A 23,430-nucleotide genomic window follows, 5' to 3' on the forward strand; every position below is an offset into this window, starting at 1 on the left:
CTGAGGGTTGTTTTCCAGTGTGAGTGAAATGACTTTGAAGGCAACAGGGAAAATGGAATGATTTTCTGAATTTTTCACATTTAATGCATTATTCAGTTAGACCTAGTAGTGTTTGCCTTTAATCCCAGAGACTCAGGGTCTGAGGCAGAGGATCACAATTGTGACGCCAAACTCAGCACCTAAGCAAGGCCCTAAGGAACTCTGCAAGTCCCTGTTTCAAAATAAAAAGAAAAAAGGTTGTGGCTCTGCTGGGGTCCTGCCCTAGCGGAGTCCAGGGGGTCCTGAAGGATGAGTGGTGTCGGCTAAAGCATAAGACAGGAGTTGTTCCGTTGGAGCAATCTCCAGAGAGAGCTCTAATGCAGCTTTCTCTGGGTCATCTTTTATTGCAATTTTCCTCATCACTATAGATTCAGATACGCCATTGATTATACAATTTGATTTCCATTTTTCCAGGATATGACCTTTAATTGTTTAATTATTAAAAGTACAGAATCATTAATAAAATGCATCACTAATTTACATTTTTCAGATTTTCCCAAGATTTACTATTTTCTTATTAACTAATGCCAAACTACAAAACCAGACTCTAAGTCTCCTAACCTATCATTTACCTTTAAATTTAAAGTACACCTTTACTTTATTTCTAATCTAAAATTCCCATCTAAAAACGCCCCCTTAAATCTTATACTTAAAATATCCTAAAGTTTATAAATCATTCTTAAAACCTATCAGAAACCCATACATCTAAAATCTTAAGAATTTCTAAACCCCAAAATGTAAATAGGGTGATATTTCGAACATTGTTGTAAAAATATATCTTATAAAGCTACTTTAATTAATTCCTAAATTTATTCTCATAAAACTGGTTGAGCTGCTTTCTGAAAGAGTTTCTTTGTTTCTCAGTCAAGGTGCACTAGTTCTCATATCTTTATAATTTTTTCTCAATAGAAAATAAGTTGTAAACATCAGTCCACTTTCCGCCAATATTAACTATATTCATCATAAAACCCTATGTAAAGTAAAAAAGGGTTTATGAAAAGAGAAGATTCTATCTTCAAATGTTTTAACTCTCTAAGTGTATAATATAACTTTCCTCAATCAAAAATGAGACTACACATGGTGGGCTTTGTAAAATAAGCATAATGATGAGGTTTTCTAAGAGGCTGGAAATATGAGCTTGGGTTCTAGTTCATATAATCGATGTGGTGCCTGAAATTCTCGTGACCTTTCAGAGGATGTTTGTTGTCCATTATCAGATTTGTCCTCAGGGTACTGAGATAGCCTTCTACTTTGTCCTTGATATGCTGAGGGGAAGAAGAACAGCCTTCAATGCATGAACTACCTGTTATGTTCTAGCCATCTGATATTTAATTTGTTTGGCATTTAACATACTCACGCCTCCTGTCAGAAACAAAAGCATGAAAATGGAAAGTCCCAATTATATAAAAAAAGGGTCTCATGGTTTCAGATTCCCACCAACCCATGTGGCTTTGCCAGCATTAATTGTCACTGTGACCCTGTCAAGACAGTGAGTGGGAAATCACTTTCACCATGGCTCAGTAATAAATGACCACCAGACTAAATCCCCAGTGCTATTTATAGATAGATTCAAACATGTGAGCACTTTCTTCTCTTTGAATTGGACAAGAAATATTAATTTACCATATTTCACATTCAAAGAATTTTTCTTTTTTTCTACTAATTTTTCTACAGAAAACTTATTACATGTTAATGAGTGAAAGCTTATTAACAGAAGACTTTGCCAATTGTTTTCATGACTATAATTTCTCTGCACTATGGGTTGCTTCATGTAAGTGAAGCTGAGCAGATGTAACAAATGCTTTTCCACATTTTTTACAACCATAGAGCTTCTCTCCGATATGTGTTCTTCCATGTCTTTGAAGGATACTGGAGCTAGCAAAGGTTTTGCCACACTGCTTACATTCATAGGGCTTCTCTCCAGTATGCATTCTTCCATGAACCTGAAGGTAATTGGACGTAGAAAAGGCTTTGCCACACTGCTTACACTCATGGGGCTTTTCTCCAGTATGAGTTTGTTCATGTGAGTGAAGGCTACTTGATCTAGCAAAGGCTTTGCCACACTGCTTACATTCATAGGGCTTCTCCCCAGTATGTGTTCTTCTATGTCTGTGAAGGCCACTGGATGTAACAAAGGCTTTGCCACACTGCTTACATGCATAATGCTTTTCTCCAGTATGAATTTTTTTATGTAAATAAAGGCCAGAGGAACGAGCAAAGGCTTTGCCACACTGCTTACATAAATAAGGCTTCTCTGAAGTATGAATTGTTTTATGTGAGTGAAGGCCAGAGAAACTAGTGAAGGCTTTTCCACACTGCTTACACTCATAGGGCTTTTCTCCAGTATGCGTTCTTCCATGAATCTGAAGGAAACGGGATCTAGCAAAGGCTTTCCCACACTGCTTACATTCATAGGGCTTTTCTCCAGTATGAGTTTTTTCATGTGAGTGAAGCTCACTGGATCTAGTAAAGGCCTTGCCACACGGCTTACATTCATAGGGCTTCTCACCACTATGTGTTCTTTCATGTCTGCGAAGGTTATTGGACCTAGCAAATGCTTTGCCACACTGCTTACATGCATAAGGCTTCTCTCCAGTATGAATTTTTTTATGTGAGTGAAGGCCAGAGAAACGACTGAAGGCTTTTCCACACTGCTTACATTCAAAGGGCTTCTCTCCAGTATGTGTTCTTCCATGAATCTGAAGGGAAGAGGATGTAGCAAAGGCTTTGCCACACTGCATACATTCATAGGGCTTCTCTCCAGTATGAGTTTTTTCATGTATGGGAAGGTAACTGGAACTAGCAAAGAAATTGCCACACTGCTTACATTCATAGGGCTTCTCTCCAGTATGCGTTCTTCCATGAATCTGAAGGGAAGTGGATCTAGTAAAGGCTTTTCCACACTGCTTACATTCATAGGGCTTCTCCCCAGTATGCATTCTTCCATGAATCTGAAGGTCACTGGATCTAGCAAAGGCTTTCCCACACTGGTTACCATCATGAGGCTTCTTTCCAGTGTGGGTTCTCTGATGGATTCTAAGTAAACTGGGATAAGCAAAGTCTTTCCCACATACCTTACATTTGAAACGTGCAATCCCCCTGTGTGTGATCCTGTGCCTTTGAAGACTTGTGTGTGAAATAAAGGTTTGACCACCTTGTTTACTTTGATAGAGTTTCTCTCCAGAATGAATTATTTTATGTCTTCTAAATAAGGAGGAGAAATTAAAGGCTTTCCCAGATACCTCACATTGAAAAGATTGACCTCCACTGTGTGTTCTCATGTGTCTTTGGACATCTGGGAGAGAAGAAGAGGCTTCACCACATTGTTGATATTCATAGGGTTGCCACCCAGTATGAGTATCTTCATTCCTTTGAATGTCACTGGAACAACTGGTGACTTTCCCACATACTGTGCTTTCATAGGGTCCCTCTCCAGTTTGCATTAACATTTGTGTGTGAACACTTTTGAGAGAAACCAGGGATTGCCTGTAGTGTTTAAATTCACATGGCTTCTCTTCACATTCCTCGCGCTTGTAGCATTTGTGTCCAGTGTGAGATGTGATGTGCCTATGAAGAAATGAAAGGCATATGAAGTCTTTGGCACACATATAACAACCACATGAATTTACTGTATTAAAATTTTTCTTTGTCCAGTTAAGAACTGGAATTTCATTGAAACTTTTCCCAAACTATCTTCTTGGCCATTGAGGTTTACCACATGTCTTCTTTGAAGAATGACCAGCACATTATCAATGCTTGATTCATTCATAATTTTATACTTATTTATAGGTTCTAGGCTTACATTACTACCAACATCAGGTAAAGGCTAGGTTTTCTCATGTGTTCAAATTGCCTGAAAATGAAGTGATTGAAAGGAAAAAATCCTTTGCAATGCAGCCGCTCTGTGGTGATTATTCAAATAGTGATATTTCACATGCAATTTCATATACTTTTGGCATGCCAAGTACTTGGAAAAGACTGAATATCTGTTACCGTTAAGTATATATATTCTGGAAAAAAAATCTTATAAGAATAAATACATTTCAAATTCTGCATACTTCTTGAGTTGGTCTGTTTTAAAAATTATATGACATTCTCAGATTCTCTCAAGAACTCCTCTTGTGGGTACAATTACCTTAGAATGATCTCAGAATTTTTGATCTCATCTTCAATGTTCTTCTCATGCAATTTGTTTTCTAAAATGAGAAACAAGAACAATCTTTATGAAGTTTTAGGAGACAGAAATGCTTTGCCAAATTATAGGTGTCTTTTATGCTGCAATAATTCAACAATGTATTCCCTTTTCATGTTCTATATAAATGACCAAAATAAACATGAGTTCTCTATTTGATTAATTTAAAAAACACCATTATTACCTATAAAATCCAGGTTTCTGAGGACTTCCAGCATCACATCTCTGTAAAGGTTCTTCTGGGAAGGATGCAGCAATGCCCACTCCTCCTGGGTGAAGTTCACAGCCACATCCTCAAAGGTCACTGAGATCTGAAATACCCCACAAATGTTTACTGGAGGTCAGGAGAAATTGACAGCAGAAGAAATATGTACTCAACATGCTTGATGTCCACAGGATTCCATGAATTTCTGGTTTGGAAATTCCATGATGTTCCATCAAATCCTTCCTGCACTCAATTCCTCACACACATTTTGACACTAGAATTTGGCCACTCAGAAGGAAAGCAACTAAGTGTTTACTTCCTTCCCTTGGTGAGTTGACAGGAAGTAAAACAGAATCCTGGGTCACTTTGTTGGTTACACCTCTATTACATGTCCTAACAGCCTTCTCTTCAGTGGAGACCTAATATTAGCATCTCTATAGTACTTACCCTTAGGAAAGAAAGCTGAGTATGAAATTGTTGCAATCACAGAACTCAGCTATTTAGAGAGATTCTGCCAACCACAGTGGGTCACTGTGCCTACACAGTTAATATAGACAACACGGCATTCACTGATCTCTTGATTCTTTCTGAAAGTCTATTGTTTCTTCTTTAAGGAAATGCCTAGAACAGTTTCCACCCATGACTTCTGAGCATCGATCACAAAGAAGATTCCCCTACAGACAGCATATGACAAAATGACACTTGAGTTGCCACAATTTGTGAACTGGGGATTGCATTCATCTTGTGGGATTACACAAAGAGAACAGCTATATATTTGCAGGTGCATTTCTCCATAACAAAATTAATAAAATAGAAAACACGCACAATGATTAATAAACACAAACATTTGATGATTTCTCAAGGTTACTGTCAAAGCAGAATGAGGTAAGTGGAAAGATGGAACATGTATTACATATAACTCAATGACCCAAAGATGTCACTTTGTCCAAACAAAAACCTTGCAAAGTTTTGTAAGTCTCAAAACAGTTTTCTTAATGAAAAGCAGACATGAATTTCTAAATCTCATAGCAACAATGAATGTATAAGAATTGTCAATAACCTACTGAAAAGCAATCACTTCACTACCATAAGGTCATGTTCCACATAGACATGTTCCACTCAAGGACACTTTGGTCAAGAGTGGGCCACATGTGCACTGGTGTCTGTTGTGAAAGAATTTTTTCCTGCCTGTAATGATGGTGGTGCAAGCAAACCTAAGACAGAAGCATTTCCAGGGTGTGGTAAAGAAGCAGTGTTGCAACCCAGAATCCTCATCTATCTAACACAGTTTGGGTGTGAAATAGGCCACTTCATGTACAATCATAACAATACTATGATGTCTGCTCGATGATGGAACAGCCAAAAATATCACCTACCAGAAGGTGCCCCTGCCACTGACACACAACCATTCTCAAGGACTTAAAACATGTGATCTCCTGAGCAGCACAGTCTCAGCACAGGGGAGCAAGAGACCATGAGGAAGGCTTCAGTGGGCTGGCCTTCACAGCATGGAAAGATGAGTGAGAGCAGGTGTCTTGGATACAGATCACAATGATGGTCCAGGCAAACTGGAATCTGGGTGGCCAAAGGCACTATATCCTCAATTCCATAGTCAAAAATTCATTTATTATACATTCAACTGTGAAACACTAAAACACTTTTAATGAGCTTACAAGAAATTTTATTTTGGGGCTAGGGAGGTGGCTCAAGCGGTAGCACACTCGCCTGGAATGCGTGTGGCCCGGGTTCGATCCTCAGCACCACATACAAAGATGTTGTGTCCTCCAAAAACTAAAAAATAAAAATATATTTAAAAAAATTTTTATTTTATTTATTTATTTGTGGTGAGAAACATTTAGAAAAAATAATGAGCAGGGATTCAACATAGGGCACTTAATGACTGAGCCACATCCCCAGCACATATGCCATTTTGACACAGTACTCAAAAACTTCCTCAGGGCCTTGTGAGAGGCTGAGGGTAGCATTTAAATTTATAATTCTTCTGCCTCATCCTCCAAAGCTGCTAGGAATACCATCATGCACCATTGCACATGTGGCAATTTAGTTTTGTAGAAGAACATGTTATACAATTCCCTAATGATGAGAAGAAAGAAAAAAAAATTCAACACTCAGAGCAAAATGACACAACAGTGAGCCTGGAATCATCTCAGTACAGCCATGAAATAGAGCAGAAGTGGAAACCCAAGCCAAACCATCAGAACAACAATGTCATCATGCCCTAAAGCCCTGAAAGTTTCCCAACAGCTCCGTGAAGCAGTCATATGGAAGAGTGCAGTGCAGCAGCCATGGTTTGACCTTCAAGATCCCTTCAGCCTGACCCTCTGTGACTCCAGACTCCACACAGCACATCTTCTTCAGTTGTGGGCAATTCATACTAAAATCACCATGGAAATATATATTTTTAAAATATTTTGTTTTTTAATTATAATTGAACGCAATACCTTTATTTATTCATTTATTTATTTTTCAATGTGGTACTGAATTGAACCCATGGCCTCACATGTACTAGGTGAGTGTTCTACCACTGAGCCACAACTCCAGCTCAACCATGGAAATATATTAACGCCTAAAACCAACTCTCACTCTTCTACATCAGAAGTAATCACTATAAAAAATCAGCAGAAATTCCTTAAAAGGATTTAAGTAAACAAACAGCCTGCATCTACTGAGAAAGCAAATTATTGTCTACCCACTAAACCTAAAATTTGACAAAGAAAGCTTCAGAGAGTTTCTTTTAAAAATCAGGTTTTAAAAACACCCAGGTTTAGGAAGCTGAGGCAGGAGGTTCTCAAGTTCAATGTCAGCCTTAGCAAATTAGTTAGGCCCTAAGCAGGCAAAAATCCTGAATGAAAGTTAACAAAAATAAAAGTTAAGGGGGAAGGTGCTGCAGATTTGATTCAGTGGTTAAGCACCCGAAGATTTACTCCACAGTATGCTCCCCCAAATAAAACTACCAAGATATACTGATGAAGAAGAAAATTCACACAGACCAGGAGGAAACATTAAAAAAAAGGACCATGACCCACATGCTCAGCACTGGTTGCTCTCCGGGTGGGGATCTGCAGAGCAAAGGCACAGCAGAGTTTTAAATAGCATCACTGTGTGTTAATGCACAGGTCCCAGCACAACTACTCACAAAAACCAGACAAGTGAGGTTTTGCTGTTTCTACTGTTATTCTCTAGTTTCTGGTGTACAGAGAAATGAGACCAGGGGACTCTGAGATCTGGCAGCAACAGTTTATTAGTGGCACTACAGCCCACAAAAATAATTCCCAGGGCGTGATCCCAGAGAACATCAGGGCTTTTACTTTTATACATAAACAAGCTTTGAGGACATCAAGAAAGAAAATTGGGGCAATATATTGGAGAGTGAAGTTTTTATTTCTGATATGGGAACAAGCTTGCCAATGGCCTAAAGACTAATACACATTTGGGACTTTTACTATGCTCAACCTGAAGAGGGATTGTTCTTTCTCTGCTACTTTGTTGGCTGCTTCTGCTACTGCATTACAGGTACCTGTAGCTGTTGCCAGCCCTCATGGTCAAATGTCAGAGACCACAGCTTGTGGGTGTCATTCTGCCAATCCACAGCTTGTCAGCTTTGAAACTCCTAAAGTTTCCATTTTGTTGGATGATCTAGCATTCAGGGAAATTTTTCAAAGGAGCTGAATACAAAATAATTTGCTAAACACAGCTCAGATACCTATTCTCAAGGCAAAGGCATGTAAGCCTTCAACAAACAGAAATCACAGAATAGGAGAAAAGGAAGAAACACATTTTCTTTTTTTTTTTAGTTGTTGATGGAACTTTTTTCAGCTGTATATGGTGTTGAGAATCAAACCCAGTGCCTCATGGAGGCTAGGCAAGCACTCTACCACTGAGCCACAACCCCAGCCCCAAGAAACATATTTCATTCACTTAAAAAAATGTACAAAGAATACTGAGGAACAGCAAAAAATAACCCATGAATGGAAAATAACAGACGTGAGATTGACCATGCCTGAGTAAGATAAGACTCCAGAATCCCTGGAAGAAATTATTTTTTATTCATTTATTCATTTGTTTGTTTATATTTTGTACCAAGGATTGAACCAAAGGGTGCATAACAAATAAGCCACATTCACTGCCCTATTTTATTTTTAAATATTTATATTTTGAGAGAGAATTTCTCTAAGTTGTTCAGTGCCTAACTTGATGAGCCTTCTTTTGAATTTGTGATCCTCCTGCCTAAGAGTCCTGAACTGCTGGGATTAAAGGGACGTAGGTGCCTTAGGCTAAACTTTCAAGTAACTGTCTTCAATTGTTAGTATGCATGCACCTGAAAAAAGACAAAATACATCAGGCAGAGACATACAAAACTCCCCAGGACATTGAAGAATAAACTGCTACATTAAGAGACCTCACCACAACACTGCTGGTCTGTGATTATGTAGCAGAGCAACAGACAGGAGGACTTCCCTAGCCATTAGTCAAAGTGAAACACACAGCCTTCTCAGGATCACAGTACCACCACCCAGAACAGGCCACATTCTGAGCCATAAGCCTCAACTCAACAAGTATGCAATGCCAATGAAATTCCAAGTAGGCTCAAAGAACATGGGAGTTAAAGCAGAAGTCAGATCAGAAGGGGCTGGAAAACCTTTAAGCAATGGGAAATGCAATAGAGGGCTCTAAAAAGACACAGGAGGAAGAGGTGACTTAAGGGCAAATGTGACCATGTTGAGAAAAATGAAATATAAAAGTCCAACATGAAAAAACTGCACGGATGGTGCACTGGGGGTCTCTACAGAATCCAAAGCACATTCCAGAAAAGAAGAGATAAAAGCAATCATTGACCCCTGTACTTAAGTAAAGGAGAGAAAAAAGAGCAAGGTAAGTATAAATTAAGCACAGGCGGGTAAGAGGGGGTGTTAGTGAAACCACAATCAAGAAATCAGCAGGGGCTGGTGCTGGGGCCAAGCTGTAGCTCACTCTCCTTGCAGGTGTGAGGTAGTGGGTTTGATTCTCAGCACCACATATAAATAAATAAAGATCTATGAACAATTTTTAAAAATTAAGAAAAAACAATTATTAAAAAAAAGAAATCAGCAATCAGCAAAACCAAGTTCTGCATGAACATCACCATCTCTGACAAACTAATATGTGGCTAAGAAAACAGAGGACAGGAGTGAGGTTATGGCTCAGTGTAGAGAGCTTGCCTAGCACCAGTGAGACACTGGGTTGAATCCATACCAGCACATCAAAGTAAATAAATAGAAGAAAGGTATGAGAAATACAATAACATTAAACAAATAAGAAATCCAAAGACACATAAACTACCCATTAGAGTTAAAATAGCCACCATTACCATCCATGGGATCTTCAACAATATCATAAACATGCACTTGACACAAATCTGATAACTTAGAGGAAGTGGCCCCATAATTTCAGAGAGACCATCTCCTACAACATACACAGAAGGACAAATACACAAAACACATGAGCCTCTGCCTACTAAAGAAACTGACTCAATAACTCATTACCATCAAAAAAGTGAAATGTAGGACTTTTAGACATCCTACCGGCTGCCACCAGACACTCCAGAACTGCCACCAATTTTCTACATTTCTTTTGAGAATGAAGAAGCACAGGAAACACCTTCTAATTCCTTTGGAGGCATATGTTACATTATTATCAAAATCATCTTGATAAAATGAGGAAGCTATGAATTACTCTCATGATCATAAATGCAAAATACCTCCACAAACATTACTTAACTGAATCTAAAAATAAATAAAAAGAATTGTGTACCAAGTACAAGATGTTGAAAACACTGGAGACTATAAGCTAGAGAGAAGAGGTGTATACTATGGGTGATGGTTCACTGGAATGTTCATGTTGATGAAATTAAGAGACACTAATGATTAATAGGCTTCTGGGTGTGTCCATGAGGCTATGTCTAGGAGTGATTGGCATGTGGGATAGCAAACTAGAAAACCTCCCTAAGTGTGGGTAATGTCATCCAAATAGGATGGTGGCTTCATGGAATAAAAGTTGCAAGAATTGGTAGCAGCTGCAGATGTAAGCTAGATTCTACACAGATGGGTTTTCCACTGCTGCTGTGATTGCCTGAGAATATCAAATTTTCCTTCTTTACTCTTCCAAAGCTGATTCTGACAGTGATTCTCCAGGGAGTTTCCAGAAGCATTAGATCTCAGACTAGGGTAGCACCATTGATCCCTCTTGTTCAGAGGCTTCAGCATCTTGGGCTGCACAGCTACTACTTCTCCAGCTCCCCAGTCAGCAGACTGCCACAGAGGACTCCCCAGCTTCTGGTCCCCAAAGACAATCTAACAAATCCCCTTTTTGTACTCATTCTTCCTGTTGATTCTGTTCCAATGGAGAACCCTAACTAATGTACTATATAAGACTACAATTGCTCTGAAGAATAAATTCAATAAAAAATGGATCAACTACCACACCATGGAAGATTCACAAATACATATAGAAGAAACAATATTACATACTGAATACCTTTTCCATAATAATGCAAGAGTAAAGGAAAGAGGAAGAGTTATATATGCAAATTTCAAAAATATAAAGAAAAGCAAGGAAACTGATTTTCAATACTGTTTCCATTTTGAGAGAAATGGGTGACTTATCTTTAAAAGTCATTATAGCTCCTGATTTGGTGGAGTCCACTTTAAATTTTTGCAACTAGAAAAGTCAGGGCAGGAAGATGACAAGACTAAAACCAGCCTCAACAATGGAGCAAAACCATCAGAAACATAGTCAGACTTGGTCTTAATCAAAAATTATAGTCAGGAAAAGAGGTTTCACTGAGTGACAGAGCACATTCCCAGCATGTTTGAGGCACTTGGTTTGAAACCTAGATTTACAAAAAAAAAAAAAAAAAAAAAAAAATCAACACAATTAAAGTATTCTGTCCATCTCCAACTATAACAAAATAAATTAAAAAATAAAAATAAAAAATGCTGGAGATGTGCTCAGTGGTCAAGTGCCTCTGGGTTTAATCCCTAGGGAAACACACACCCACCATCAAAAAAGGCTTTCAGCAACTTGAAAGTATTTTTTGAATGACAACAAGCAGGAGCAAGTCCCTGGCTTAAATCCTACCACTTAATACATAAGTAAATAAATCAATAATTGTTCACTTTCTTGGGCTGGGATATAGCTCAACAGTAGAGCATTTGCAAAGCATGCATGGGGCCCTGGGTTTAATCTGAAGCAGGGCACAAACACACACACACACACACACACACACACACACACACACACACAAATATAACTCTACTAAACTTCATCTCATGAATGATGAAAAATGACTATAATAGGAAAGGTACAAAATGAGAGGCATAAAATACAATGAAATTAATAGAAAGACGATATAATTTCTTACCAAGGAGATTAAGGAGACTGAACTTTCCCATCATCTACACTCTCTGAAAACCCCTGAGCATTTTAGAAAATTCTGTGAATTCCAGGGCCAGGTGTGCTGTGCTTCTTGGTGAACTTAAAATAAAACCTACTTCGAATAATGGAAATAGAAGACCATATTTAAGATCAGTCAAAATTTGTAGTGATCATAGTGAGTGTAGACAGAGAGAAGTCATGTAACTCCTAAATTTCATAAGCTAACAGTCCAGCTCCCAAAGGGGTGGCCCAAGGATAAGGCACATTTTTTTTTCTATTTGATACCTTGGATTGAACCCAGAGGCAGTTGACCACTGAACCACATCCCCAGAATTTGAAGTCTCACCAAGTTGCAAAGGGTCTCGCTAAGTTGTTAAAGCTGTCCTCAAACTTTAAATCCTCCTGCCTCAGCCTCTGGAGAAGCAAGGAATACTGCTGTGCACCACTGCATCTTGCCATAAATTAGAATGTTTACTAAATGGAAATGTAAGTAGGCTTTTTAAATTCACTTCTTTCTTCACTCTTATATAACATCTCATCATATTTGGTTCTGAATAAATCAACTTGGGCCTCAGATAAGGGAGCAGATCATTTCGCAGTGATAACCACAGATGGCTGGGGCTGAGGGAGCAAAGATATCAGGCTCAAGAGGCAGGGAAGGTCCCCCTGCCAGCTGGGACATCCTCACACCTGGGCATGCTCACTGAAACACTCCATGATCACTCTCCCGTGAGACCTAGACCATGACTCCAGCCTACGAGCTTTTCAGATTTTCACAGCACTGCACTGGGGTGGCTGGTCCTTATGCTTGGGGACACTTTTTGCTCTTTCACACTGTGAGAGAATGCAAGGGTCAGGAATCACTGGTGACCTGGTCCCTCACCACCACATCCACAGGCTGACTGTCCAACTGTATCCAAGGAATGGGAACAGGGCTTGGGGAAAACAAGATCCCAAGAAGTTAGTTGTCTAGATGAGGCATGTTCCAGGACATTCCTTAGACCCAAGACCTCAGCTGAGCCCCCAAGAGGCTGTACCTCACAACTTAGGCTGTCCTCTAAGAGGAGCTGACCCAGGGTACAAAATTCCTTGTACCATGCAGGGCACAGGACAGCTGTGGGCACATAGTGGCAACCCAGGAAAAGATAGTGGCTGAGGACATAAGACTCTGTGAGTTGTTGATGGACCTTAATTTTTTATTTATTCATATGCGGTGCTGAGAATCGAACCCAGTGTCTCACACATGCTAGGCAAGTGCTCTGCCAACTGAGCCACAACCCCAGACCCATCCTAATTTCATTTAAAGCAGCTATTTTACCTAAACACAGGGTGTGTCACATGACTATTCTTTTCTCTCAAGTATGATATTAAGAAACAGGAAACAAAAGTGTTATTCTTGCTAGGGGTAGTGGCACAGGCCTGTGATCCCAGGGACTCAGGGGGCTGAGGCAAGAGGATCACAAGTTGGAGGACAGTGTCCCAAACAACTGGGATAGGATCTCATTTTTTTTTTAATGGGGGGGGGGGGTATGCCTGAGGATTTCACTGATAAAGCTTCTCTAGTTTTGAACTGCAATACAAAAACAAAATATTCTTTGCATTATATCAGTAGAGAATAAGTGAAAATTAATAGACTGTGTCCATTTGAAACACAGGAGAAAGACCAGATTTTTATGATGGGAAGTGGAAAAGATGGGGCATTTTAGAACGCAGGAGGCAACTGCAGTTTGAAAGACCTACAGCAGCTGTCGGAGGAACTAAACGGGGGGAAGGAAAGTGAATGTGGGATCCTGCTTCCTACAGGTCTGGAAGAGTGGGGGCGGGCCACCAACAGCAAGGGGCGGGGAAGCTGGTAACCTGAGCCGCCCATTCAACAATGGAAGCCAAGGGACAGGGCCCAGGGCCACCTGCCAGTGGGAACTGGGCCTCATGCTCCGCAGCTGACCTCAGGGACTGGATACCCAGCCCAATCCTAGGGGCAGAGAGCAGAAGCCCAGGGCCATCCGCCATGGAGGACTAGGCTGCACCCTCTGCACCAACCTCGCGTACCCAACACCCAGCTCACCCCGCAGGACCAGTGGCAGAGGCTTAGGGTCAGCCGCCAGCGAGGTGACTTCAAGATTCTACCATCCAGCCCAACCCTCAGGACCAGGGGACAGAGACCCAGGGCAACCTCCAGGGGTGACTCCACCAGGCTCTGCAGCTCACCCCTTTGCGGGGGGCCCCAAGGCAGGTGCTGACCATGTACCTTCAGCCCTGGACACAAACTCACCATTTTTGTCTTTCTAGACGATCCGGTATTCTCTCAAGGACCTCAAGGCACCAGAGATAGAGGGTGGGAACAGGCTGCTCAGAGTCACCTAGGCCTTTTGGCAGAGCACGTGGGGCCCAGAAAGGGAGGAGCAGAGTTGGTGAGGAAGAAAAGCCCGCGACATTGGGAAGCCCGCCCTTCCCCTCTGCTCAGGATCTGATTGGACAGTTCCACCCCAGCTTCCCTAATGGGGCGCCTCCAATCAGGCCTCTGCGTTATGACTGACAGCTAAGGTTATCCAATCACTCACTAAAATTGCCTAGAGTGGCAGATCCTTGGCCCCAGCCCTTTTCAGGTGGAGCTTCTTTGCTGGGCTGGGAACTAATCCAGGTGGGAAGCCTTTGCTTGAACTTGGTACAAATGGAAACATCTGGGATTGAGCTCTGGCTGAGGGAGACTGCTTTCCCAGCACGGGTGAAGCCCTGGGTTTTAACCTCACCACAGAAACAAACAACAATTTTTAAAAAATCAACAAAAAATAGTTACTTAAGGAGTCTAAGGCCTGAGGAGCCCAAAATCAGGTGAAAATCAACAAATGTTAATGCTGTTTACCGTGAGGAGTCCTTGCTTTCCCGAATCCTGCAGTATAACACCAGAGAAGCAGGTGGAGAGTGGAAAGTGGGAGGCTTTAATAAGAGAAAGCACAAAAGACTCGCCCCACCCCAGGAAGAAGGGGACCCAAAAGGCAGAATCCCTGGAAGGAGGAGGACTTCTCCCTCTTAAACCTAAGGTCATCTTTTGTCTCCCACATTCCTGTCCTTTGTTTTCCTTTATTGTGCAGGTGATTGGGCATGAGGGTGCAAAGCCAAAGGGAGGGAAATGGGTGGACTGATGGGGTGGGGAGCACAAACCCGGGCAGGAACAGCCTAGGGAGGTTTGATGAGCATCTCCCTGTTTTACAGGGAGCTACTTCTTTAACCCTTATTGAGGACCTGCCCAGGGCCATGGGGACATGAACAGTTCACTTCTCAGGTGTTTTTTTGGTTTCCCAGGATCAGATCAGATTGCATTTTCTTATTGGACCTGATATTAGACCCCATTTACCTTGCTACACAAACTACAATATTTCAATCTGGCTTCACAAACAGAAGAGCCTAGCTTAAAATAAATTAAAAGGTTTTAGGATCTAGCTCAGAGGTGGAGCCCCACAGGAATTATTCAACAGAACCTCAAAGAAAAAAATACCTATATACATATATAGTATCAGCTGGTGTGACCTCAGGCAACTTAGCAAGATATAGTTTCAAAATTTTTCAAACAATTTTTAAAAATATCATATGTGTCATACATATTTGATATGTAAAAATAAATAGAATTTGACAATTATTTCAGTACTTCTCATCACCTCTGGACTAATTGTCTATTGAGGAATTAGATAGAGCTAAGAAAGAAAACAATTGGTGTCGGTGATTTGGCTCAGTGTTCCCTCCCCAGCAGAATGGAGGGGAAGGAGGTGTGGGAGGCAATTCCCTAAGGCAGCAATGCGGGGTTGAAATAAAATGAGCACCTTGTGCTTAATGTCCATGTTCTACATTTCACTATTAGGGAGTAGTAGTAAGCGACCTGACTCTGGTGACCCCACACATCAGGTCATCTGTTTACCCCAAATCCAAACAGAAAAGGTCATGATGAAAAGCAGGAAAGGAATTTTGGTCAGTGAAGCTCCACCAGGAAGACAAGGGCACCATGTCCTTAGCCCTCTCTTCAGGGGGGGTCTAGGACTCTCAGGTTTTATAGAAAGGGTAATCAGTCATAGGCATGTGTGTAGAGGGCACAGTGTATGTAGGCGTGGTGTCATCTGTGGCTTCAGGCATCTGTGTGTGTTCCATGTCACTGCTTCAGAGGCACCAACATTTTCAAGAAAAGCCACAAGCCCACCTGCTCCTGCCTGGTAAGCACCATATCCCTAGATGCTGACCCAGGGCTCTCACTTCCTGGGTTTCAACTGATAGTTACACCAGAAAGAAATAATAACCCTGCTCAGCTGGGCCCATGAAGCCTGCATATGAAACCCCACTTGGGGCACATGTGGCCTGTGGTGTTGATACCGCTGGTTACTGGGAGGAGTTCTGCCCCCTCACATGTTGAAGTTTGAACATTAGAGAAGCAAGCCCAGGCAAGCACACAAAGCAGGGTTTATTTTTAAAGGAGTAACATAGACCTCTCCCCAGGAGGGAGAGGGGGGCCATAGCTGGTATCCTGGTGTTCCCAGAAGCAAGGGGTTCAGCCTTTCTATGAGTCCTAGGCTTCTTTTGTTCTCCATGACTTTCCCCCTTATCTTTCTCCTTCCTTCCTTGGTGACTAGACCCAGGAATGCTTGGTGAGATAGCACAAAGGTGACAAAGAAGGGGGATGAAGAGGGAAGGGCAGGATGCAGCAGCTAAGGACACATTAACACCCTAAAAGCTGCCTGTAGGGAGGGGCAATTCCTGGGACAGGCTACAAGCTACCCTAGCAACAGGAAGGAGCCAGGGCAGGTCCTTTTTTTTTTAAGAGAGAGTGAGAGAGGAGAGAGAGAGAGGAAGAGAGAGAGAGAGAGAGAGAGAGAGAATTTTTTGATATTTATTTTTTAGTTATCAGTGGACACAACATCTTTGTTTGTATGTGGTGCTGAGAATCGAACCGGGCCACATGAATGCCAGGCAAGCGCACTACCACTTGAGCCACATCCCCAGCCCCAGGGCAGGTCCTCAATGAGGGTGGAGCAAGGACTCTGAAGGAATTAACATTTCTATCCCTCAGGGGACAGTCTGCAACTTGCCAGACTCTCTCAAAATTGGCCTCCTTGATTAGACCTGACTCCATTTACCTGTCTCTAGTGACTGTCTGTCTATTTCTTGCTTCAGTATCTGCCCCTCCCCAGAAAGTGAATACAACTTTGTTTTTACTCTTCACTTGAATTGGTGAACGCTTTCAAATCTTGTGCACTGGCCCAAATTCAATCTACCTACCAACATTCCCAATGACCATGGGGTGGGGGCCTTATATATAAACAGTCATATTCCCTCAAGTGTGGAATAGTGGCCACATACCTATCTAGGACTGAGAACTCAACTCTAGGTTCTCCTCCCCCCCATGCTGGGCATTGAATCCTTGGCAGGGGTACAGAATCTCTGAGCTCCATCCCCAGCCCTTTTTAATTGTGGTACAAAGGAGTGGGTGGGAGTATAAATATAGTGGGTTTGAGAATATAACTCTGAAAACCAGCCTAATTCCTTCTTAAGATTGGGAGCCATCTCATCCAAAATTCATGAAAACTAATTTTTGTTTTAGTATAAATTTCTGAAATCTTTAAACTTGCTTGGAATGCCTGACCATGCCTTGAAGTCACCCATACTTGGCTCCTCCTGACCAGATAACAACACTCTCTGAAACCTCAGTGGTACCACATAAGTTCTGATGTTGGGATCTGAATTTATTCCCTACCTTGAAATGTTAAGCCATGTAGTTCATGAACCTGCCTTTGTATTATGCTTGTCCAAATCCTGGTATCTGTAAGTTCTCAAGACACCCCTCTTTGCAAACTTTTGTGTTATAAAAATGTGTTCCGAGGGCTGGGGATGTGGCTCACACAGTAGCTCGCTCACCTGGTGTGCCTGAGGCACGGTTACTGAAAGACCCCAGCCCAGAAACCCCAGGCCCCATTGTGAAACCATCAGGGCATGTTGCTAACCCATGTAAAGAGAGGTCTATCTGTTAATCAGTTAAGGGTAGTCTATTGTGAGAGGACAGGATGGTTGAGGAAGAACAGAAAAGCAGATCCCAAGGCATGCCTGAACAAACAGGAACTGATAATGATAAGCAGGAACAGAAAAACCAGAGTGTTAATATGTAACTGTCATGAGGTTTATCCAGGAACATAAAGTGAAAAACAACTTTGCCCTTTAGGTAATCTATATGTTGGGTTCAAAATAACCAATAAGAAACCTGTCACTTCCCGCTCGCGCGAAACCTGCCCCATTATCCTATAAAAGACCTGTACCCCAAAGCCCGGGGTGCCAGTTCACCAAAGCTCCAGCTGAGGTTTTGCTGAGCACCCGCAGGCGTCTGTGTCTGAATAAACCTCTTGCGTTTGCAGCCAGTGCCTCGTGCGTCTTTCTTGGACAGGGAATCGGTGGGTCTTTCTTTCTTGTACAGGGAATCCGTGGGCCTTTCATTACAATGCTCAGCACCACATACAAACAAAAATGTTGTGTCTGCTGAAAATGAAAAATAAATATTAAAAAAATTCTGTCTTTCTCTCCCTATCTCTAAAAAAAGAGTTGTTGTTTGATTTAAAACAAATGTGTTCTGAGAGAGCTGGAGTATCTTTAGCCTGGGGTTTGAGGACAGACAGACATGGCCAGCTCCTAGGTACATATATAAAGTTTTGATTAAGTTTGATTCAAAATTGGAGTCTGTGTTCTTTTCCTTGTGTTGTGGTTTAACAGTGCCAGGTCTCTAACAAGGCCATCTTTGGGTTTGGCCAAGGGAGCATATTTTTTACACATGATGACACATCTTTAAGCCAATACATTAAAAAACTGAAAAAAAAATCATTGAATAAAATCTTTCTTAGAAAACAACAATAATAACGACAAAACTTGAGCAGTATCCTGGGATGGTGGTGCAAACCATGCCATGAGGGTCAAAAATTCTAGCCCAACCTCTGAAATGTAGCCTCACTCTCTCTCAAAATACAACTTAAAAGGGGCAGGGCATGTAGCTCAGTGTTACAGCAAACCTGGGCTTAATGGCCAGTTTAAAAACAACAACACCTTGAAGAGAAATAGAGGGGGAAAAGACATAAGAAAATAGAAGAGGGTAAAAGGGCAGACATAAATTGAACTACATCAACAATGACATTATATGGCAATTGACTGAACAATCCTATCCTAAGGTAGAGATCAGCAGACAGAATGAAAACAAGCTCCAATTCTGTGCTATGTGCAGGGGTCACTGCTGGGATACAAATGGATGAAGAGTCTGAAAATAAGAGGATATGACTCTTACACCATGAAAACAGACACCATGAGTCAGCTGTCCTGTACTACCTTTCCAAAATCAGGCAAAATGTTTCAAAGCCACAATGAATTGAGACAGAAGAGCTGTGAGACATGGACACATGACGTTAAGGTGTTCCTGAATGCTCCATCCTCTTTCCCAAATGCCAATCCAATAATAAGGACACGGCTGCTGTAAGGGACCGGCGAAGCATAGGAGGAAGAGACCACCAAGAGAACACTCATGCAATTGGAAGAAGGGGATTTATTGATCCAGCATGCTGGGGCTCCATGCCCACTCAGGAGGAAGAGAGCAGCCCAGAGCCCAGAGCAGGGGTTGAACAATGCTTAAGTACACTTTTTGGGGAGGGCAGGGACTTTACACAAATCACAGTCTCCTTTAACAAATCACCATACACTGCGGGAAAATCAAACAATTCTTAGACTTGATTAGTACATTCATTGACGGGAACAGGGTGGGTGGGGGTGATTAGTCACTCCTAAGCGGGGTACACATTAAAACTGATTGGTTTGGGCCTTGAATGCCTACGTCCCAGGCTACACAGGGTCCTAGGTTATTAAACAACCAAATGGCCAGTAGGGCATTGTCTTAACTGCCTCAGGAATTTAACCCAGGCTTTGCAGTTTAGAAGCAGGTTTACAAAGCCTGGTGCTTTACATTTTAACTCAAGCTTTGCAGCTTAGAAACTTTACCCTTTCACTGTGAGATTACAGAAAAAGAAACGGTTTCCCAGCAAAGGAGCAGCACAATGACTACTGTCCAGAGTCCAGGATTCTGCCAATCAGAAAAAAACAGTTGGGTTTTTTTGGGAAGGAAGATGGGGGTGCCAGGGATTGAACCAGGTGCACTCAATCAGTGAGCCACATCCCCAGTCTCATTTTGTATTTTATTTAGAGCCAGGGTCTCTGAGTTGCTTAGCAGTTCAACTTTGCTGGGGCTGTCTGTACACTCTTGATCCTCCTGACTCAGCCTCCCTACAGGCTGGGATTAAGGCATCACCACCACACCTGGCACAAAGGAAAATATTTCATTAATGAGATGGAAAGACCTTAGTTTGATGTCAATTAGAGTTTACAATTTGGTAATTCTGTGTTTGTTTGGGTTTGTTATTGCAGAAACCCAAGCACATTCCAGGATACACAAAAGCCTGCAGAGTCCACACAATGTTAGGTGATCCAACCTTGTGGCCTCCCTGGGACATAAAGGCAACCTGTCAGCTCCTTTCATGCTCTTACCAATATGAACCATTTCAGGGTCAGCTGAAAATCCAAGCCGAATTTGGAACCTGAAAGAGGACCTCATGTCTAACAGAAGAGTCATGTGCCACGAGGACAATGAGTGGGGAAGCAATGACAGAACGACAGACATGCCATTTTCCTCCCATGCAAAGGCTGACTTCTGGAGGCTGCTCCTGCCAAGGGCAGATCTTAAGTGGGGATCAGGACCCAGGCCCCCTGGGTTGCCGATGTGATCTGGGGTTCTGCACAGACCTCTCAAAGATCCATTTCCAGGACAGTAATAATCCCAGGCCTGCATCATCTCCATGTTTCATCAGCCCTTGGGACCCAGAACAAGAAATATGGTGAGAAGTGGACCCAACTCTGCCCCAGATCTCAGTTCAGGTTACTTGGGTGCATACAGCCTTGAGCTCTGGGAAATTCAAAGAATTGAGTAGGAACATGAGACCCAGAGATGTGTCAAACAGCTTTGAGGGATGACCAGCTTTCCCATGGTCAGGACAGTCACAGAGGGCTTGGGGGTTGAGGTGGGGCTGTCCTCGGGCAGCAAGGGCAGCACAACAGCCTGAGACTCTAATGCCCACCCCAGTGCCAGCCCATCCACACTAGATGCCTGGCCAGAAAACACCCCGAGGAATCCTCTCAGCCCCCTTTTTCTAGTTTTAAAGTGAAAATTAAAGATACTGGGTGTGGGAGTTCTGCCTTGTTCTGGGGAAAGCTCAGGCTACACATGGGTTCCAGGAGTCATACCCCTGGACAGGAGTCCTGGCTCCATCCCTGGTCCCTGTGATGGGTGTGTCTCACCGAGGCTTGGTTTCCTTCTGGTGAAGGAAGGTTAGAGGAAAAGGTGGCCACACATGTTGATATGCTGCTCTGGCTGAGGACACCAAAACTATGCTCTGCCCAGGGTTGTCTCCTACCTTGGGCTTGGTCAGAGAGGCTTGGATGGCTTCATTCTCAGGCCTCCTGGTTTCCCAAGTTAAATGATTTGTGGCCTCTTCCACTTGCATGTTGGTGATGCTTGGGACCTTTTTCCACAGGACAGGGACACGTGGTCACTGTTGAATGATGACAGCTGGAGCACAATGAGGCCTGGGGGTGAGGAGACTGGCTGATGGTTCTGAGGATGGCCCTTTGAACACCACGCCTCCCTTGCAGTCTCCTGGCCTGCAGGTCAAAGTCCTGTCAGTGGAAAAAGCTCCTCACACAAGGTCAGGTCACCCTCTTCCTCAGCAGCAGGTGAATCTGGGGCCTAAGGAGCTCCAATGAGTCCCTCCAGCTGTGATAAGATAGGAAAACTGGGAGCCTCTTCCTGCGATCAAAGGAAGGTTATGAACCGAGCACATGTCCCCATCCCTCATCCCCGACAGCCCTTTCCCAGATCCTCTCATTCTCATGAGCCAGGGAAATATTTAATTTTCATAACTAGTTGATGCTGTAGTTGGACATGATAGAAAATGTGTGTCCACAGCTTTGGAGTTGTTCTGTAACCTCACTTTAATTCTTTAGCCTGAGAAGAAACAGCCGTCTCCACAGCATGTACTGCAGAATGTCACCTGATGGGAGGCTGTAGCTGCATCAATGATGTAGGGCACATGAGCCTAGACACCCAAAGATGTTCCAGGATTAGATTTATTAGCTGCAGGATTCTGAGGTGTATCACCTAAAATTTTTTGGTTCACCGCTTGGAATTTCATTGATCTTCATTTACACCCAGTGGGACAGGGATAGAGGTTTATATTTTCTGTAGGTTTTTACGTGAAGAATTTTTTTTAATTCACAGAAAGTACTTTGTGTACCAATTGTAAGATTAGTCCGAGGTCTTATAAGCTTTATCACAAAACCAGAAGTCTGTGTTATAACCCATATTGAGATCTTTGCAAAATCTTTACCTGACATTCTGTTGAAAGAAAATTTTAACGAAGGTCTCTGGAGAAGCTTATTTAAGATTCTTTGGTGGTGAAAGGAGTCCCACTATATTAGCACATCAGACTGGGACACTCTTTACCAACCCTTTGGTCATGTAGAGTGTATTAAGTAGGTTTTCTTAACCTTAAACCTTAAACTATCACACAATTTTCCCAGGGCTACTGAGCTACTCTAAACACAGAGAGAAATCAAACCTGATTTTTCTAGATATTCCACCTAAGAATTATTCATGGGGAGAAAAGCTAAGTTGGATGTAGTTTTTTAAAAAAATTTCACTGATATAAAAGACCTTTAAGAAGGAAGAGACCATCTGCAATTGTGGAGGAAACACCTGCAGAGCTGCATCTGCTGATGTGGTCATCAGTGGAGTCCACACACACAGCACCAGCAAACTCATCACCTGAGCTACGGGAGTGCTAGGTGCAAGAATGCCTGCCTACCATACACAAGGCAGGATTGGGTCCCCAGAACTGGGGAAAGAAAAAAGAAAGCAACTCAAGCATAGGACAAAACATATTTTGAGAAAGTGCCTCTCCAAGTAATATACACAAATGACATTATGTTATAATGCTCTTTAATGTGCTTACATACAGCACAATACATGAGACTTAGAACAAGCACAAGTGTCAAAAGTGGGGTCCCAGAGTCATCAACAGCTCAATAAGCAATCAAGGAAAAGAAAGAGGCCAGCTTCAGGTTACACAGACACATCCCTATGGTCCCAGCTCCCAGCCTCACTCCATCTCAAAAAACAACAATTAAAAGGACTGTGGAGAAACTCAGTGGTGGAGCACTCCTGGGTGAAATGTGAACAAAGACAGAGAGGAAAGAAGTTCAGAAGAGACATCTCACCAACCTGTACAAAAGGTAGGAGTGGAGAGGCCTAAACTAACATACAGAATATGTAATGAAACATTAGACACAAAAGATTCAAAATACAGGAAAATGGAATCTAAAAATAAGAGAGATTCAACCAAGAAAACATGTTGTTTTAAAATCTTCATGCTGATGCAATGCTCCTCTCCAAACCAGGGTGCATTTTTGATACCTCTGAATAGATAAAAAAAGAAATGAAGGC

General features: G+C 42.1%; 1 protein-coding gene across 1 annotated transcript; it reads right to left on the bottom strand.

Moving 5' to 3' along the window:
- Positions 1–1,778: 1,778 nt before the first annotated feature.
- LOC143639736 (uncharacterized) lies at positions 1,779–21,433 on the bottom strand. Its single transcript, XM_077107775.1, has 6 exons — positions 21,344–21,433; positions 4,416–4,542; positions 4,175–4,235; positions 3,450–3,606; positions 2,739–3,113; positions 1,779–2,486 (listed from the first exon to the last, which is right to left on the bottom strand). Exons 1-6 carry the CDS (start codon positions 21,431–21,433, stop codon positions 1,779–1,781), a joined length of 1,518 nt encoding a protein of 505 aa, XP_076963890.1.
- Between the last annotated feature and the right edge of the window lie 1,997 nt (positions 21,434–23,430).

Source organism: Callospermophilus lateralis, chromosome Y (genome assembly GCF_048772815.1).
Source record: "Callospermophilus lateralis isolate mCalLat2 chromosome Y, mCalLat2.hap1, whole genome shotgun sequence".
NCBI lineage: Eukaryota > Metazoa > Chordata > Mammalia > Rodentia > Sciuridae > Callospermophilus > Callospermophilus lateralis.

Bases quoted from the DNA above. Each gene is read 5' to 3' on its own strand.
- LOC143639736 (XM_077107775.1), bottom strand. From the start codon at position 21,433: ATGCAAGTGGAAGAGGCCACAAATCATTTAACTTGGGAAACCAGGAGG. The intron at 4,236-4,415 runs GTAATAATGGTG...TTCTCATTTTAG, and splicing joins CAGAAACCTGGATTTTATAG to AAAACAAATTGCATGAGAAG. The intron at 3,114-3,449 runs GTATGTGGGAAA...TTCAAATGTAAG, and splicing joins AGGGACCCTATGAAAGCACA to GTATGTGGGAAAGACTTTGC.